This window comes from Dermacentor albipictus, chromosome 9 (assembly GCF_038994185.2).
Source record: "Dermacentor albipictus isolate Rhodes 1998 colony chromosome 9, USDA_Dalb.pri_finalv2, whole genome shotgun sequence".
NCBI lineage: Eukaryota > Metazoa > Arthropoda > Arachnida > Ixodida > Ixodidae > Dermacentor > Dermacentor albipictus.
The window spans coordinates 107131458-107150559 of record NC_091829.1 but is presented as its reverse complement, the minus strand read 5'-3'; the positions used below and the strand labels follow the sequence as shown (position 1 = coordinate 107150559).

The 19102-nt window shown below is 48.2% G+C and overlaps 1 protein-coding gene across 5 annotated transcripts in view; it reads left to right on the top strand.

Annotated features, from left to right (window-relative positions):
* LOC135907182 (phospholipid-transporting ATPase ABCA3-like) overlaps positions 1 to 19102 on the top strand; it is a 326965-nt gene that overhangs the window by 153675 nt on the left and 154188 nt on the right. For all 5 annotated transcript variants that reach the window (XR_010565924.1, XM_065438856.1, XM_065438854.1 and 2 more), the window contains 2 exons: positions 1541 to 1696; positions 3185 to 3395. Coding sequence is in view for 4 of the 5 variants with exons in the window: in XM_065438856.1 (XP_065294928.1) it covers positions 1541 to 1696; positions 3185 to 3395 (367 nt within the window). In the remaining variant the exon portion in view is untranslated. The remainder of the gene's footprint in view (positions 1 to 1540; positions 1697 to 3184; positions 3396 to 19102) is intronic.

Genomic DNA, 19102 nt, shown 5'->3' with positions numbered 1-19102 from the left:
AAAGCGGAGGAGGAGTGTGCAGCGAAATCATGAAGTGGAAAGCAGAGGAGGGGGGTACCGTGAAAGCGTGAGAAAACCGTAGTGCCGCGAAAGACGGACTTTGCGGCGACGATGACTACGAGATGGCACCAGAGTAGAGCGTGTTTTCTGTCTGGAAACAAAGCACTGCATGAGCGAGGGTCTGTCTGCGGTGGCTGCTGTGAATCGCACCCACGCGTTACCCACGCGCTGCCTCTCGCGATCTCCAGACTAGCAAAGCAGTCACGCCCCATTTCGCTGCGCTTGCAACCTGCCGCACGAGACCGATTCTCTGCGCTAGCCACTACATCGCAAAAGCGTATACAGCTCCACTCACATTTCGCATTAGGAAGTATCGTGATCGTCGATGACATTGTTTTCAAGCGTTCTTACACATTGGCTGTATCGGGCACATGGTGGTGCCACTAAGGCGTCCAAGTTATCTGGCTTCCAAATCAAAGGTGGTTGACTGTTCATCAATGCACTTTCTCGTATTTCTCTAGACGCAGTAGACGTCTAAAATCTCATTACGTTCAGCATTTTCTTCGCTTCGAGTGCCAGTCACACTCCCGAGGAGACACTTGTAAAACGCACGACTTCTCGGCAGTCTTTACGGAGAACATGAAATGAGCTCCGCCCCCCCCCTTCCCTCTTTTACCTTTTATGGGGCTTCCCTAGCCTTCACTCATGGTAAGAGCCGATTGTTTACCGCGAAGCACTGCTGTCCGAAGCAACCTAGTGTTGGTCTTGTGTCTGCATTAGCACTTTGTTTGCGAACCAGCCAAAGCACCCAGTAACAGAGAGAAAAACAGCTGTTTCGATACTCCCTTACGCAATTTGTCCCATAATTAAATTAAATGCTTTGTGTCGCTAAAAAAGTGCGCAGAACAACGTAACTGGTCATGGTATCTATGGAACTCCCGAGAAGCTCATTTGCATCTAAGAAGGCCGCCCTTGCTCAAGACTTGAGTTCCTTCTTTTAGTGCTTCGGTGTGGTCCCGCTCTGCTCCGGTTGCCCCCACACAGCTAAAGCGACACGAAGCTAATTTTGTGAATCTGCAATTCTGAGCGCTACATTTGCTTCCAACAAATGCATAAGATATGCCGACGCATGTAAAAGCATTTCGTGATTAAAAGCATGTAGGAACTAAGTGTTCTCGGTGAACAAGCTTCCCTTTGATAGCAACGCTGTGACCTGCAAATATGTTCATCATTGCTGTGAATAGACTTTCCTGCACAGAGACACACATTGCACCCATTCCACCCTAGGCGGCTTGCGAACCTCCAGAAAGACGCACACCCAGTATACCACTGGGTAAGTGCTTATAAATATATACATCCATACGAACCTTTATATGACTCATAAACAACATTATATCCCGCACGAACCGTAAATCGCATTATGTAAGTATCAAGTGGATTGGGGTCTACTTAATCAAACGGATTTATAATTGTTTCCTACTGTGACTCTAAATGATTACAATGTAGAGCACTGACAACTTCGGTTCCATTTGCTTCGCAGCTCAAGGGAGGAAAGCCCGAGAGGCTCGAGGAATCCATCCGGGAGACCCTGCGTTTGGTCGCGTTGGAAGACAAGGCTTCAAGCTTGCCCAAAACACTCAGTGGTGGCATGAAGAGAAAGCTAAGCATAGCGATGACCCTTGTTTCTGAGCCAGAGGTAACTTGCGCAGCGCCCACCATGGTTCATTACTTGATACGGCGCTGCATTGCTCTGCAGGAATTCGCATGTTCTGTTCCTGACCGCATTTGGATGAAACCTAGAAATGCTCGCGTGCTTGCAAACAGGTCCTTGGTAATGAACACCGAGGTGGTCTAAATCAAGCCCGACTTCCCCACTACGGCACGGTTCACAGTCACATTGTCATTTTACCGCGCAAACCCAAGCAATAAAAATATTGTTAGCTCGCCAACAACAAAAGTGTTCGTTGTTTCAACCAGGCTTACGAGTAACAGACTCTGATTTCTGTGTTGCGCCGTACATCCTGCTTTAAATATGCTAGTCAGTGAAACCTGCGCTGCTTCACAAGGCGAAGTTCGAGCAACTCTGTGGCCTTTTATATATTATATTCAATTGTAGGTGTTGAATAGCCTTGCATGAGAACGAGAATTTGTTACTTTCATTGAACCTCTAGAAAATTTGGAAAAGCACGTTTATGTGTCCCCAAAGGAAACAAAGAGCAAGAGAAAGGATCCGTTAGAATTATAAAAAAAGAGTCTAAGGGCATAAGGTAGGCATTACCAAGTGATGACCGCGACTCTGCCGGTATCTTTGAATTGAACAGTGTACCCTCATTCTATTCTATCAGTACTGACATCCGCGGGAGAAACTTGGAACTTAACAAGGATGCTTGAGGAGAACTTCTAGTTCGTTGAACCAGCCGACTTAAGTGATCCGTCAAAAGAACAACCCAATTTCCACACAAGCTGTTCCTTTCGAGCTGCTGAAATAAAATTTTCACTTGACTGTAATTAAACGACGAACATCAAAGGTTTCGCCTGTACAACGTTTTGGATTGAAACTCTGCCAGCATTTAACGCCTTCGGGCGCCTCGTAAGAAACATTTCGCAGGTGTCCAAAAACAAGAAAGGGGCTGGCAGATGGAATGGCACACTGTGGTATAAACTTTTTTAAAACAGGGTTGAAGTGCCTCAGACAGGCTGGCCAACGTTTCGATAGGTGGACCTATCTTCGTCAAAGGCGGCCTTGTCATCCTCGGCGTGTTAGTTTTAAAGGGTTAGTGCAGTGACGTCACGTGCGGGTGTTGTCGCTGGCAGCCTGTCTGAGGCACTTCAACCCTGTTTTAAAAAAGTTTATTTCGCAGGTGTAGTAATTCATTGACAAACATTTTGGTTTGCGAGAATATTACCCGCAGTGTACCTCAATTTTAAGCGAAGCGTTAAGCAACAGAGAGCGGTGGTAATACGAGACTAAATGGAGGTAACCAAAATTCTCGTTTACATAAAGAGGAAAAAAATGGAGCCACCAATTATCGGCGGCTCATAACAGCTATAGAATGAGTGCCAATATTTTTAGTGCGTCTTTAAAGCAACCCACGCAGCCAAAATTATTCCAGAGTAATTGCCTACGGCAATCTAGCCAATTCGGGCGCGTACGTGACTATAAACCCAATCACTTCAATTATAGGTACTAATTCTGGACGAGCCGACGGCAGGCATGGATCCAGAGACGAGACGGACTGTATGGGACACCTTGACAAACCTGGCCAAAGATAGAACTCTGCTACTGTCCTCTCATGACATGGAGGAAGCTGATGCCATTGCCGACCAGATAATCGTAATGGCGTCCGGTGGGATCGTATGCAACGGATCGATATCCTTTCTGAAGAAAGCATGTGGTGAGCTTTTGCACCTTCCCGTTAGCTGTATGTACTGGTTTATTCGATGCTGATAACTGCCTTTTGGCTGCCCATGTATATATATTGACACATGTACTTGTTTATCTTCAGCGTGCAACCACGTTTTACCGCCTAACAAATGTTATCGCAAAGCGCCCGACGCGCCAAGCATGTATCCGAAGTTTCTGGAATGTTATCGATGGTTCCATCCGCTGTCTGTCACCGAACCTTGTGTAATCTGATTGCGTGTATGCGTGACGCGAACAGTGTAGAAGTTTCTGGAAGACCCGCGGGTGCCAGCGAGTGCTCTGGAATATTCGACGACTGATGTATAAAAGCCGAAGCGCTTGACCCACTAAGAAGATTTTCGACGATCACCGAGTGAGTTCGCCGCTATCTTTGCGTGTAGCCTGCTTTGGAGGGCACAAGTTCTCTCAATAAAATGCTAGTTTCGTTAATCACAGTTTTGCTGCTTTCTTCAGCGATCCTGCCACGTGACTTCTGGTGGAGGTGCTAGTGCGTTCATGTACCGAACGGCCCCGCAAAGCCACCATCCAAGCCCGAAACCCGAAGACAACACCAACGTCGCCAAGGACCAGCGACCAAGCCGTAGGCAGCGAAGATTGCGACCGCAATACTGACCTCTTCCCGAGAAGACCAGACGCATCACGCCCAAGTCAGAAACCCTAATGACTGCCAAAGCGTCCCCCATTCTGCTGCAACAACCTCAAGACCCACCAACCTATCATTGACCATCGTCTGCAGAAAGAGAAACGTCGCTCGAGACATGTCAAAGAATCGCGAGTTTCAACTGGGACTCCGACAACAAGCTGCAGCATGTATACTTCGCTGTAGAAGACGCCGCCAGGACGTGGTTTTAGAATTGGGAGTCGACCCTGACAGCGTGGGACCTGTTTCGTAGCGCCTTCCTGTGGACCGTTAGGAAGTTGTGGATAAGGAAAGGGCCGAAGCTATGCTAGAAGCCCGAGTACAACTTCGCAACGAAAACATAGCGATCCTCACCGAGGAAATGGCACGCCCGTTCCGCCACGCCACCCCGAAATGTTCGAGGAAAAAAGCTTCGCCGACAAATGCGTGGGCTCAAGCAAGAACTTTTCGCCGCAATAATACGAAATCCACCGAAAACCATCCAAGAGTTTCTTCACGAGGCTACAAGCACCGAGAAAACTCTGGAAATTCAACCGCCGCGCAAACCCAGCAAACTACGCCGCAGTTTAATCAATGGCCACCGACGACCAACGCGATACTATCAGAGCGACCCTACGAGAGGAACTTCCGAGCATGTTTCCAAGATCCCAGCGTGAGGTTGTGTCGATCGCGGACGTCGTGAGAGAAGAAATTCAGCGGTCACCGCAACTTGCCAAAGGCCAGCCGAAATTGCCACAGGCCCAGCCTGAAGCGATTACCTACGCCGCCGTCACCCGCCGTCGCCCTCCATCAATGTACCACCCCGCGCCCGTGCCATAGAGCTCTAACGGTGGAGTTGCAGCGTCCGCCGCCACCACCACCGCCAGCTCGCCCACCCGTCGTCCAGCGATGCTACCGCAGAAATACAAACGTCTGGCGCGCACCTGACCACCGCCAGCTCTCTTGAAAGGGTTTAGGTGCGAGCTAGTTGGTACGGTTCATTCATATTTAAACAGCACCAGAAAACACGACAAGGGAGGACACAGGACGAGTGCTGGGAGGACACAAGGGAGACAACAAAAGGGAGGACACAGGACTGCGCTCGTCCTGTGTCCACCCGTGTCCGTGTTTTTGGCGATGTTTTAAATATGAATGACCCGCTCTCTTACCCCCGCAGGGAAGTGGGTCACGTCTACCACTGATGCCCACACCGGGAGATGGGACTGTGAGGCTTCGCCGTTAACGCGCCATAACCCCATCATGGTGAACAACCTCGTGATATCGCCGACTACCTCGCCGTCACTTAGTGGAGCCCTCGATGACCGTCCCGTTCGCCGTCACCAGGCCACTACCTGTCAACGCAGCGCCGACCATACCCTGGCCCAGCCCAGGGCTGCTCTGCGAGCCCATATCCGGAAAACTTAAAGCAGCAAGCGATGCAGGTGCGGTTGCTGTTTGCCGAATTCGCTAAGGTCCACCGCCGCCGACGAAGACGCCGAAGAGACTACCTCTACGACATAACGACACGCCACCGTCCCGACAAAGTCCGGAAGCAAACACTACACCGACGAAAGACGACTTGACGACGCGACGTTCCAACTTCAGTTCAACACGACGCAGCCGTGATCCGATGCGAAGACCTAACTGTAACGCAAGAAAAATAATCACCGACCTCGACGTGCTCCTTGACGGCCACGCAGTCACCGCCTTAGTAGACGCAAGGCCGATTACTTCGTCATGAGTGGACCCATCACCGCCCAGTTGAAGAAAAATAAGACTGCATGGAAGGCCCTCAAAGTCGGACCACTGGAGGACGCCTCATCTCGCCGACTGGAATCTGCACGGCAAGAATTACCGTTCAGGACCAGATTTACCCTGCTACCTTCGTTGTCCTCCAACAGTGTTCACGAGACCTCATTTTCGGCATGGACTCGCTGAAGCAACACGGCGCGATTATTGACCTGAAGTCGAAGTCGATAACGCTGTCGGAAGATCGAGCAATACCGCCGGAGAGCTCTCGTAGTCACCACGCCTTGAGTGGGTTCGAAGATCAAGTGAGCGTCCCGCCGCACTCCAGCATTATTATTTCCGTCAGAACCGAAACACCCGCTGACGATTGTCGTCGAGGGCGACCAACGTCTATCGCTCGACCGTGAATGTTGCGTCGCAAGATGGATCGCTCGACTTCAGGGAGGGAAAGTGGAAGTGATGCTAACCAACCTAAGCCAAGATTTCACGCACATCAGCGAGGGCACGACAATCGCGTACATCGAGGAAACTGTGCAAACCAGCTATGCCTTTGTCCTCTCGGATGCTGCCGCATCTAACCCCGTAACCATAGTTCCCGAACCAGACTGCGACATCAATCCACGTCTCCACATGAGTAAGCAGCATCAGCTCAAAAGTCTGCTCCGACGATACAAAGACTGCTTTTCCACGTCATCGAGGATTCGACAAACACCAATCGCAAAGCATCGCATAATAACCTAAGAGTGCGCTCGACCACTCTGCCAGAGCCTTTACCGAGTTTCGACGCGAGAACGTGAAGCTCTTAGGCCACACGTCAACTAAATGCTGCACGACGATGTCGTCCAGCCGTCGAAAAGCCCGTGGGCATCTCCTGTAGTCCCGGTGAAGAAAAAGAACGGAACCCTACGTTTCTGCGTCAATTATCGTTGCGATTGAACTAGATCATGAAGAAGAACGTATAACACCTTCCACGCATATACGATGCATTGGATAGGCTCTGCAACGCTAAATACTTCTTGTCGATGGACCTCAAGTCTGGCTATTGGCAAATAGAGTTCGATAAGAGAGATTGTGAAAAGGCAGCCTTCATCACGCCATACGCCCTCTACGAGTTCAAGGTCATGCCATTCGGACTGTGCTCGGCGACTGCAACGTTTTATCGCGTCATGGTCACGGTGTTAGCAGGACTGAAGTGGCAGATGTTCCTCGTTTACTTGGATGACGTCGTTGTCCTCGCCGGAAATTTCAGCGATCACCTTAGGCGGCTTGCAGCAGTAGTAGAGGCCATCCAGTCATCAGGGCGGACTCTGAAGCCGGAAAAGTGCCGCTTCTCTTACGATGAGTCTCCGTTCCAAGGCCACGTCGTCAGCAAATCTTGTTTACGTACCAATTCGCAGAAAACAGCTGCCATCGCAAAGTTCCCGCAGCCCATCAGTAAGAAGGCGGTGCGTAGATTCCTTGGCATGTGTACCTACTACAGGCACTTTGTCAAGGACTTTTCATGCATTGCTGGGTCGCTACCACATCTAACCAAGTGTGATGTCGATTTCATGTGGGAAATGCTGCGGGGCCGACGCATTTCAAGAACTCAAACGACGAATACAGTCACCGCCCATACTTGCGCACTTCTACGAGGACACCGATACCGATATCCGCACTGACGCCAGTAGCCTAGGCCTCGGTGCCGTCCAAGTCCGGAGAAAAGACGGATTTGAACAGGTGATATCCTATGCTAGCCGGTGGCTGCCAGAAGCGGCACGCAATTATTCTAGGACTGAAAAGGAATGCCTCGCCATCATTTGGGCTACAACGAGATTCCCCCTTACCTATATGGCAGGCCATTCGAAGTCGTCAGCGACTATCACGCGTTGTGTTGGCTAGCTAACTTAAAGGACCCTTCAGGACGGCTGGCGCGGTAGAGCCTCAGGCTACAAGAATATGACGCCATGATAATATACAAGTCCGGACCAAAAAGTGTGACGCCGACTGCCTATCACGCGCCCCCATCGATCCCCCGCCGTAAAACGACGAGGATGAAAACGCCTTCCTCGGAATAATAAGCGCAAAAGACTTAACTAAACAGCAACGAGCAGACACGGAGCTAAAAAAGCTTTAGTATAGGAAAAAGTATTTGGAAAGTAACACCGACGTTGTCCCTGGGGCATTTAAGCCCGGATTGTCTTCGTCCACGCTACAAAACAACCTGCTCGTGAAGAAGAATTTCTCACCACTCCGCGCCAACTACCTTCTTATTGTTCCGTCAGCGGTGCATTCAGAAATACTGCACGCCCTACATGACGATCTGGCCGCGGGGCACCTCGGATTCTCCCGGACGCTATCGAGGATACAGGAAAGGTACTATTGGCCGCGTCCGACCGCCGACGTCACCCGCTATGTCAAGACGTTCCGAGACAGTCAGCGACGCAAGAAACCACCAACAAAGCTAGCAGGACTACTACAGCCAATCGAACCTGCTTGCCGGCCATTTCAGCTGATTGGAATGGATGTGTTGGCACCGTTTCCGACGTCAACATCCGCAAATAAGTGGATCGTCATGGCGACAGACTATCACCCTATTTGCTGAAACTAAAGCTCTGTCTGAAGGTAGCGCAGCCGAAGTGGCGAAATTCTTCTTGGAGAACATGCGGCTGCGACATGGCGCCCCAGAAGTCCTCATCACCGACAGAGGAACGGCCTTTACAGCAGAACTCACCCAAGCCATGCGGCAATACAGCCAGACAAGCCACAGGCGGACAACTGCCTGCCCCCCGAAGACGAATGGTATCACGGAGCGCCTGAATAAGACCCTCACCGACATGTAGCAATACACGTCGGTGTCGAGCAAAAGACGTGGGACGCGGTCCTGCCGTACGTAACCTCTGCTTACAACACGGCAGTGCAAGACGCCATGCTGCCATACGTCACCGACTAAGAGAATCTTGACGTCGCTATCCATCTCCAGCGTGCCGAAGAAGCCCTACAGCTCGCCCGCCTACAGATCATGAACCAGCAGTGTACCGACTGCCGACACTACAACCTCCGACTGCGCTACCTAGAGTGCCAGCCCGGCGACCGCGTTTGGGTTTGGACCCCAGTGTGCCGACTCAGTGAGAAACCATGGCGACGCTATTTCGGACCCAACAAGATCACCCGATGTATTGGCGAACTGGACTATAAGGTCGTGCCAGACGGGATTGCGCATTCACAGCGGACTCGCGCACGATGCGAAGTGGTCCACGTGCTGCTTCTTAAGCCCTTTTGCGCACGCTGACGAACTTCCTTAGTTTATTGTTTCTTCGCTACAGGTGTTTTGTTTATTACTTTCGTTTGTTTGCAGAATCGTGCCAATGCTTTTTAAGAGGGGGGTTTTGACACGTGTACTTATTTTTCTTAAGCGTGCGACCACGTTTTATTACCTAACAAATGTTATCGCACAACGCAGGATGCGCCAAGCATGTATCCGAAGTTTCTGGAATGTTACCAATGGTTCCATCCGTTGTCAGTCACCGAACCTTGCTTAATATGATTGCATGTATGCCTGACGCGAACAGTGTAAAAGTTTGTGGAAGACCCGCGGGTCCCAGCAATTACTCTGGAACATTCGACGACTGATGTATAAAAGCCGACGCGCTTGATCCGCTGAGCAGATTTTCGACGAGGGCCGAGTGTGTTCATGGTTATCTTTGTTCTTTGAGTGTAGCCTGCTTTTGAGGGCACACGTTCGCCCATTCAAGCGCTAGTTTCGTTAATCAGAGTTTTGCTGCTTTCTTCGCCGTCACTCCCACGTGAAAATATAATGTATCCACGCAACACGAATGATACTAAGCAATTTGGTACCAAAATAAAATAGTATTCTTGCCATTGCCTCGGTGTTCTTCAAAAGAATCTGCGATTAGATCGGTGTGTTTCGCTTTAATTCGTTTTCTGGCTGTCCGTCAGTCTGACTGGTAAGATGTCTCCGTCATTTGAAGCAGCCTAATTTATGTCCACTTATGGCCGAATGCTTCTCCCCGCTAGGGAGGTCCTAAATATCCCAAGTAAGTTCACTTCATCCTAGGTCTGCATGATTCTCAGTCTAATTAATTACTGTGCTGTGCCACCCGCCATGGTTGCTTAGTGGCTATGGTGTTGGGCTACTAAGCACGAGGTCGCGGGATTGAATCCCGGCCACGGCGGCCGCATTTCGATGGGGGTTCAATGTGAAAACACCCGTGTACTTAGATTTAGTTGCGCCTGAAAGAGCCCCAGGTGGTGGAAATTTAAGGATTCCTCCACTACGGCGTGCCTCATAATAAATAAGTGATTTGGGCACTCGAAACCTAATTATTAAAATTACTCTGCTGTATCGCAGCTCTCCCGCGATTTGGTGACCACGTTTACCTTCTGCTGGAGCTCAATGGGTTGCTTTAATGGGTCACCGGTCATAGGAGTTTGGCGTTACATGACCGGCGCCCATTTCGGCCTTCTCTTCCGCCCATACAATATTGCATCGCTCAAAAATGCGGCAAACACTTGGTGTACAATCTCGAGATCACATGCTTGTGCGAATGGATTGTGTGTCGGCGCCAACCTGCCGGATTCATGACTGCTAATATCGTGATTGACCCGATGCAAAACGCGATTGATGCTGCATGTCTGCACACTGGACATTGCTTTCTGCTTAGCCTTCACTGCCAAGACAAAACACAAAAAGAACCAAATTTGACATATGCGGACACTCAACTGACATTTGTAGAAAAATACAGTAAGGCAATCTACCAAAAGTGGAACAGAAACAAAGCCAAACATCGAGTCTCCGTCTGCGACTGACGGACGGTCATTGCACTAAGCTATCTCCGGTGCGCTTGCTGTCTGCACTCCGCTGCGTGCTGACGTCACTGTTTGCGCCAACCAATTGTCGGACATTACTGTCTTTACTGCCGCCGTTTTTTCTCCTGGAGTCGGCCCCTATTCCTCATATCACTGCTCCCACATTCCTATGAACATTTCAAGCACCCCCGCTGACCGCATCACGTAAACCCGTCGTTGGCTACAAAGAAAGCTTCGCTCTAAATGTAGCCTGCGCAGAAACTTAGTCAGAGGACACTGTGCAGCATCAAAACATATTCAATTCCAATAGGAATGCTTTGCTTTAGATTAAAACAAACAAAAGCTTTTGCGCGCATAAGCGCCAGTCTGAGTAACTCCCATATCAAAGATGGCGAAGCGGCGTAAGCGACTTCGCACACTCGTTGGAAGTACCGAATCTCCGTTCGTTAGCGGTTATTATGACGATTCGTCACCGACATCTTCGTCATACGGCTACTTCTACTCCCCCACGCAAGTATCGTCGTTGGACAAAACATTCCACTGCTGCAGCCGTGGAAACTATAAGTTCGCCTTTAAGGCAGAGATGGTAAAATGCGATGCAGGGAACACCAATTACGGATTACTGGCTGCCAAACCTCGCAAAAAAGGTTCTTGCTTGTCCCAGTGAGGCATCGGCGCGGTAAATTTTATTTTTTAGTCAATGAACATTACGTTTCAAAGCAAATTCATGGCTCCGACAAGCGTTGCATTGCAATTACATTTAATATCGACTTTGCCGCCCTTTGCCACAGCATGAAAATCGTCGTAGCGTTCCCCAGAACACTTCGCCGTGATAAAAAAAGAAAGGCGCAGTCTCGCCCAGAAGGCGAGGCATTGATTGCAAGAGTAAATTAGTTGTCATATAAATTGATCGTTTTATCGGCCCGTATAAGCTTTAATACATTGATATACTAACTAAATAGGAAGCATGGTGTCACGTGCGCACATTCGTGAACACATTCGGACGATGGCCGCGGAAACTCGCGGACAAAACAGTGAAGTGAGGAAGTGTGGCAGCAGCCGCGAGCGACTTCACCTTGTGCTGCGTCTTGCATCAACGCGAAGATGGCTTCCAAATGACGCGGCCCGGGGGGGGGGTGGAGGAGGGCGCGTGGCCACTCGGGCTGCCCGTAGTAGAACACGCCCCCGCCCTACCCTTCCGTAGAAGCTTGCGCGCGACGAACTACGGCACGCATCCTACCCACTTCCCTCCCCCTTGCGTGCGCGAGGTTGAGCCGCGATCGATGGCTGACTCTCGCTCGCTTTCACTCACACATGCAGCATAGGGCTTGTGGCGACGATTTCATCGCCCTTTGACGTTATGCGGGACCTCACGGCGACGGCGACGGCATAAATGCGATTGGAGTGTCCACCTAATTGCTATCGCCATAAAATTAAAAGGGAGAGTAAAATCACGCTACACTTAGGAGCGGATCCTGCTTATGGGAATACGTGTGACTTACAGGTCTAGCAAGAGGATTACGCAGGCACGTGAGAAATATGTGCCTTTCGCTGACGAGTTCACTTCTGTTAGGCTAACGCGCTGTCAATTATGAAAGTTTATCGAAAGAAAAGCTTCCTAAATTTATATATATATATATATATATATATATATATATATATATATATATATATATATATATATATAAACGAGAAGAAACGGGGTTAACCGAGGGACCCGATATTTAGTAGTCATTTAATGAGAAGCCAACAAACACTGACACCAAGTACAACATAGGGGAAATTGCATGTGCTTAATAAATGAAATAAAGTAATGATAAATTAATGGAAATTAAAGTGGATGAAAAAACAACTTGCCGCAGGTGGGAACCGAACCCACAACCTTCGCATGTCGCGTGCGATGCTCTACCAATTGAGCTACCGCGGCGGCGTTTCCCCATCCACTTTCTTGGGTATTTATGTGTACTAGTAGAACCCTGGGAGTGTTAGCCAGCGCCCCCACTCACAGACCTTGGCGGCGGACGTGGAACGTCTTTTTTGCCGCAGGCGTCACGAGAGCGTGATCTTTTCGGGTGAAGGCAACTGGTCAATAAACCCACATATGCTACCTGAAGGCATCAATGTTGCCGGATTCGAGACCCTCGTTAAGTAATAAACGAGAAGAAACGGGGTTAACCGAGGGACCCGATATTTAGTAGTCATTTAATGAGAAGCCAACAAACACTGACACCAAGTACAACATAGGGGAAATTGCATGTGCTTAATAAATGAAATAAAGTAATGATAAATTAATGGAAATTAAAGTGGATGAAAAAAAAACTTGCCGCAGGTGGGAACCGAACCCACAACCTTCGCATGTCGCGTGCGATGCTCTACCAATTGAGCTACCGCGGCGGCGTTTCCCCATCCACTTTCTTGGGTATTTATGTGTACTAGTAGAACCCTGGGAGTGTTAGCCAGGGTTCGGTTCCCACCTGCGGCAAGTTGTTTTTTCATCCACTTTAATTTCCATTAATTTATCATTACTTTATTTCATTTATTAAGCACATGCAATTTCCCCTATGTTGTACTTGGTGTCAGTGTTTGTTGGCTTCTCATTAAATGACTACTAAATATCGGGTCCCTCGGTTAACCCCGTTTCTTCTCGTTTATTACTTAACGAGGGTCTCGAATCCGGCAACATTGATGCCTTCAGGTAGCATATGTGGGTTTATTGACCAGTTGCCTTCACCCGAAAAGATCACGCTCTCGTGACGCCTGCGGCAAAAAAGACGTTCCACGTCCGCCGCCAAGGTCTGTGAGTGGGGGCGCTGGCTAACACTCCCAGGGTTCTACTAGTACACATAAATACCCAAGAAAGTGGATGGGGAAACGCCGCCGCGGTAGCTCAATTGGTAGAGCATCGCACGCGACATGCGAAGGTTGTGGGTTCGGTTCCCACCTGCGGCAAGTTGTTTTTTCATCCACTTTAATTTCCATTAATTTATCATTACTTTATTTCATTTATTAAGCACATGCAATTTCCCCTATGTTGTACTTGGTGTCAGTGTTTGTTGGCTTCTCATTAAATGACTACTAAATATCGGGTCCCTCGGTTAACCCCGTTTCTTCTCGTTTATTACTTAACGAGGGTCTCGAATCCGGCAACATTGATGCCTTCAGGTAGCATATGTGGGTTTATTGACCAGTTGCCTTCACCCGAAAAGATCACGCTCTCGTGACGCCTGCGGCAAAAAAGACGTTCCACGTCCGCCGCCAAGGTCTGTGAGTGGGGGCGCTGGCTAACACTCCCAGGGTTCTACTAGTACACATAAATACCCAAGAAAGTGGATGGGGAAACGCCGCCGCGGTAGCTCAATTGGTAGAGCATCGCACGCGACATGCGAAGGTTGTGGGTTCGGTTCCCACCTGCGGCAAGTTGTTTTTTCATCCACTTTAATTTCCATTAATTTATCATTACTTTATTTCATTTATTAAGCACATGCAATTTCCCCTATGTTGTACTTGGTGTCAGTGTTTGTTGGCTTCTCATTAAATGACTATATATATATATATATATATATATATATATATATAAAGAATTCACGTATATTTATGGCATTACATCACAGTTAGGTGCGCCGCTCGAAAATAACTAAAACAAAGTACGTCAAGACTAGCCTGTTGCTTTGGCGTAAATTACGACCAGCCTGTTACTTTCTGCGATACGTGCTGACAACGCGCCAGATCAATTTGTTGTAAATGCCTATGCACGACCGCCTCCTGCAGACACATATTTTTTTGTCCCTATAAGCAAGACTTGATGATTTATGATGATGAGCTATACTCGGTGTAGACAGTGCTGTCGTGTAATGAAAACGCAGGCAAGGTCACCATCTCGACAAGAAAGACAAGATGAAGTGATATCACTTCTGGTATGCAGTGGTTGTTTAGTTCACTATTATCTTTACGCACGCTATTCCGCAATGCACACAAACTTTACCTAGAATTCCTAGTTAGCACACTACAAATTTGAACACAAGTACAACGTTGCATGCCAGTCCGTTTTGTAAAATTAATAAATTTTTTGTAACCTTTCAACATCAAACTAGTATCATTGGTACATGAGAGGTAACATCGCTTCATATCTATCGACTGATTGTTGAAAATGGGATTGCACCCGTATTCTATTGCGATAACAGTTGTATGGACAATCCAGGCGAACTTCCGCCGCCTTCGTCACCGTGCTATTGCAAATCGCGAAGCTCTTTCCGCATATCGCTTTTCCATCAAAAATGCCAGGAGTGAATATGTCAGCAATACGCTTCCCTCGCTATTGTCTACTGACCCATCCAAGTTTTGGAAAAGCGTTAAACCAATAAAGGACACTGTAATAACACTTGCTGATTGCGATGGGCGTGCACTGCGCAACGAAGAATGCTGTTTCATTCTTAACAACGTTTTTTCGCAATGTTTTTCCGATTCACAAGCGATTTTGGTGCCGCAGCTATGCGACAGCATGTTTTTTTGTCCAATGGATTCTTTCGTGACTGAACTTGAAGGAGTAATTAACTTAATCCGGAAACTTGGGCTGTCGTCTGCCTGCGGCACTGATGAGATAAACGCGAAATTTCTGAAAAACACTGAAGTGTACCCTTCCATAATTTCGTCACACATTTTCATGCAGTCTCTCCAGTGCACTGCTTTGCCACCTAATTGGAAGGTGAGGAAGGTGATTCTCGTCTTTATATCCGGTAACCAACACTCTGCCTTAAACTGCTGACCAATTTCTTCAACAAGGATCCTTTGTAAAATGCTTGAGCATGTAATTTATTCTAACCTTATAACATTCCCTTGACCAACTCATTCTTCAGGAGTTTCCATCACGGCTTTCGTAAGCACCACTCGTGCGAAACTCAGCTTCTGTCTTTTACGCATGATGTCATATTAGCGCTAGATATTAGAATTCCGGTTGATTGCATGTTTCTAGACTTCGAAAAAGCTTTCGGTAAAGTGTCCCACAAACTATTACTACTGAAGCTCAGCGCGCTGAACATCGACCCCAGTATTCTCAAATGGATAGAATGCTTTCTGACTAACCGCACTCAGTACGTAACCACTAATGATTGTTCCTCACACTCCTGTGCAGTTAAATCTGGCGTTCCGCAAGGCTCAGTTTTAGGTCCTTTGCTCTTTTCAATATATATCAATGAGCTTCCGCGTAACATCATGTCATCCATAAAACTGTTTGCAGACGACTGCGTCATGTACCGTAGAATAACTAATGAAAACGACAACCAGCTTCTTCAAGCTTACCTTAATCGCGTCTCTGACTGGTGTAATACTTGGCTAATGACCCTTAACTAAATAAATGTAAAAGTATGGTAATCTCGCATTCTAACACTTCTGGACATTTTACCTACACCTTGGACCGAACTAAATTAGAGCAGGTTAGTACTTACAAATATCTTGGTGTTTACATATCGAACGATTTATCATGGCACTCTCACATTAACTACATTGCTAACAATATTGAAATTTTCGAATACGAATCGAATACGAATAAGGCGCAAAACTGTCTTCGAATATCGAATCGAATATCGAATATATGTGTAGTATTAAAAAATTGCAAAACGAGGTAACAATAGCTTTATCACCCTTTTAAAAACAATATTACATTTTACGAGGCTGCTTCAGGTTAAAGAGGCACTCATTATAGGTAATGCACTCAGGTAATGTCAGGTAATGCTCTGTCAGGTAAACGCTTGTTACAGATTATCGCGAAGGAAAATTGACTGCTCAACATGTTCAGAAAGTAAGGGCTCTCTATGCAATGTGACAACATTTGTCCAGGTAACATTTTCTAGGTGCATATTTTATTGCGCATACTTACAAAGCCCGAAAGTACATCATATATTGTTATGAAAGAGCCCTGGAATAAAGCTTGGTAAAAAAAATTGAAACTGATCATGTCTCACGGGCCTGATGCAGATAGACTGGAACAGAGCGTACACATTCATAGTAATGTTCGTTACAGCACTTAAGATCACAGTGCTGCAACGCTGTGTCGTCGTTTTGTACCTTCTTTTGTCCCTGTTTTGTGTTGCGCTGTAAGGAACCTTACTATGAATCCCAACAAACTGGCCCAACTTGCCATCTTGATGCAGAGCATACAGATAATGAGCGGATCATGTGAAGCTCTCAATGAATAAACATGTTTTTAGGAGAATGTGGAGCAAGCATATAATTCGTTAATTGCTAAATTATTCACAGTCTGTCCGAATATTCGCCGTTGCGACCATTATTCGGCCGTCCTCGAATATTCGGGAATTTACGAATATGCAGTTCTCGAATCGAATACGCTTCGAATAAGGAAAATATTCGATTCGTATTCGAAATTTCGAATATTCGCACACCCCTACTAACAATGCTTGTCGTACTCTTGGTTGCATTCGCCGAAACTTTCGCCAAGTGCCAGCACACGTTAAACTACAGCTATATCAAACAATAATCGGTCCAAAGCTCGAGTACTTTCAGCCGTCTCAGATCCAGCACAATCAACGCTAATTGACACCTTAGAATCGATCCAGAACCGTTCAGCTCGATTTATACTCAATAATTTTGCTCGTGCTGCCAGTGTCACCTTGATAAAATCCACTCAACCTTCCAGACCTGGTGATGAGAAGAACAATTTCACGCCTCTTGCTTTTTCATAAAATTTTCTTTCAAAATCGAGTACTTCGACAGGAACTCATCTCAGAACCTGCTTACTTTTCATCCCGTGCTGGTCACCCAAATAAAGTAGCCGTCCCTTTGTGCGGCACTAATCTCTTTTTACATTCTTTTCTTCCCAAGACAAGTAGAGAGTGGAATCACTTCCCCCGTCCGTCGCTGCCACTGAGGACCAAGCGTTGCTCAGGTCTGCAGTTACTGAACACATACCGATGTAGCTGCAAACTGTTTTTTCCTGTAAATTCCTTTTATTGCTTTTTTGCATTCGGATTGTGCCCACCCCCTCTGTAACGCCCTCTAATTCTTGAGGGTATACAAATCAATAAATAAATAAATAAGTAAAAAATTGGAGGACGCTTAAGCTTCGCCTTCAAGAGTGGAACGCGACAGCGTTCCCGTCGACCCGCCAAGGGGTGTAAGACAATGGGCTACAGGGCAGCCATCACTTACGAGGCGCCCCGCATCGGACGCGGTGAGCGCCGAGCCATATGGTCGAGCAACGCGGCGTTCGGCGCAGCAACGAAACGTGCGCCTTAGCAAGCGGAACGAACCGAAGAACTCGGTATCTCGGAGGGGGAAATGATGCACGCCAGCCAAACGTCGTGATCGGCACGGGCAGAGAGATAGACAGATAGCGATCTAAAGAAAGGATGGACGCTTGATTCTGTAGAAGGAGCAAGGCGAAGCGTTGTCAGGGGAGAGGGAGTCGGGGCCGCGAACCGCCTCGCACCGGTCCTCGCAGCTCCAATGCGCGCGTGGCGCGCCATCTGTCGGGGCAGCGCCGTACATGGAGAGACATGGAGAGGAGGGGGTCTTCTGTGTTTGCCGCAAGATGGCTCTGCGTGTGCGGAAAGCGCAGAAGAAATGCACCGGAAACGCACTTCGCTACTCGTGTATTTGCGACTTCTGTAAGTTACGTGTTCATAATTACCGATATACACCGCAGTATAACTTTCCACGGCTCGTTTCGAAGGCAACACCGCATTCACTAGAGGCGCGTTTGTACCGCTTGGAAGCATCGAACTCGTGGCTGAGTGGTAGCGTCTCCGTCTCACACTCCGGAGACCCTGGTTCGATTCCCACCCAGCACATCTTGGAAGTTGCTTTTTATTTATGAAGTGCCTGCCATGATTTATCGCTCACGGTCAACGCCGCGGACGCCAACGCCGACACCGACGCCGACGACACCGGCTTTTCTGCGACACGAGCTCCTTAATGCTATCGCGTTAATAAGTCCCAATGCGATCATATCGCGGCCGCGCAATTTAGCTGTAGGTGCGACGAAAGGCTTGTGAGGGATAGCTGAGAAAAATGGAGGCTTGGTGCCACAGCGTCCTCTCGCGCACCCAAAGGAGGAATGTGGGGAGGTTGTGCGTTGATATTTCGCACGCGCAAGGCCTGGAAGGAGGGGAAGTCGAGGAAGCGGGAACATGTGCCAACGTTAGGTGGGGAGAAGTGGGGCACAGGAGGGCGTGCAGCTTCGCTTCTATACCGGCCGGGACTGCGCATGGCGTGACTGAGCGCAGCTGCGCGCGTACTATGGGAGGTAGTCTTCGGTGGATTCATAGGCTCGTCGACTCCAGACAGCTGATAGCTTCGTGCAGGCTGCTTTGTCGCGTGCCTAATTCAGGTTAAAGTGAGAGGCAGCACGAAGGAGAATTCACTCGCCGCTGTTGCCGCGCTTCAAGCCAACGTTCTGACAGCAAGTGTGCGCGTGATCGTGTGTGCGCTTGTGTCTGTTGGGTGTGGTTGCGTGGCGTGTGCGTTTTATCGGATGTGTGTTTGACTGT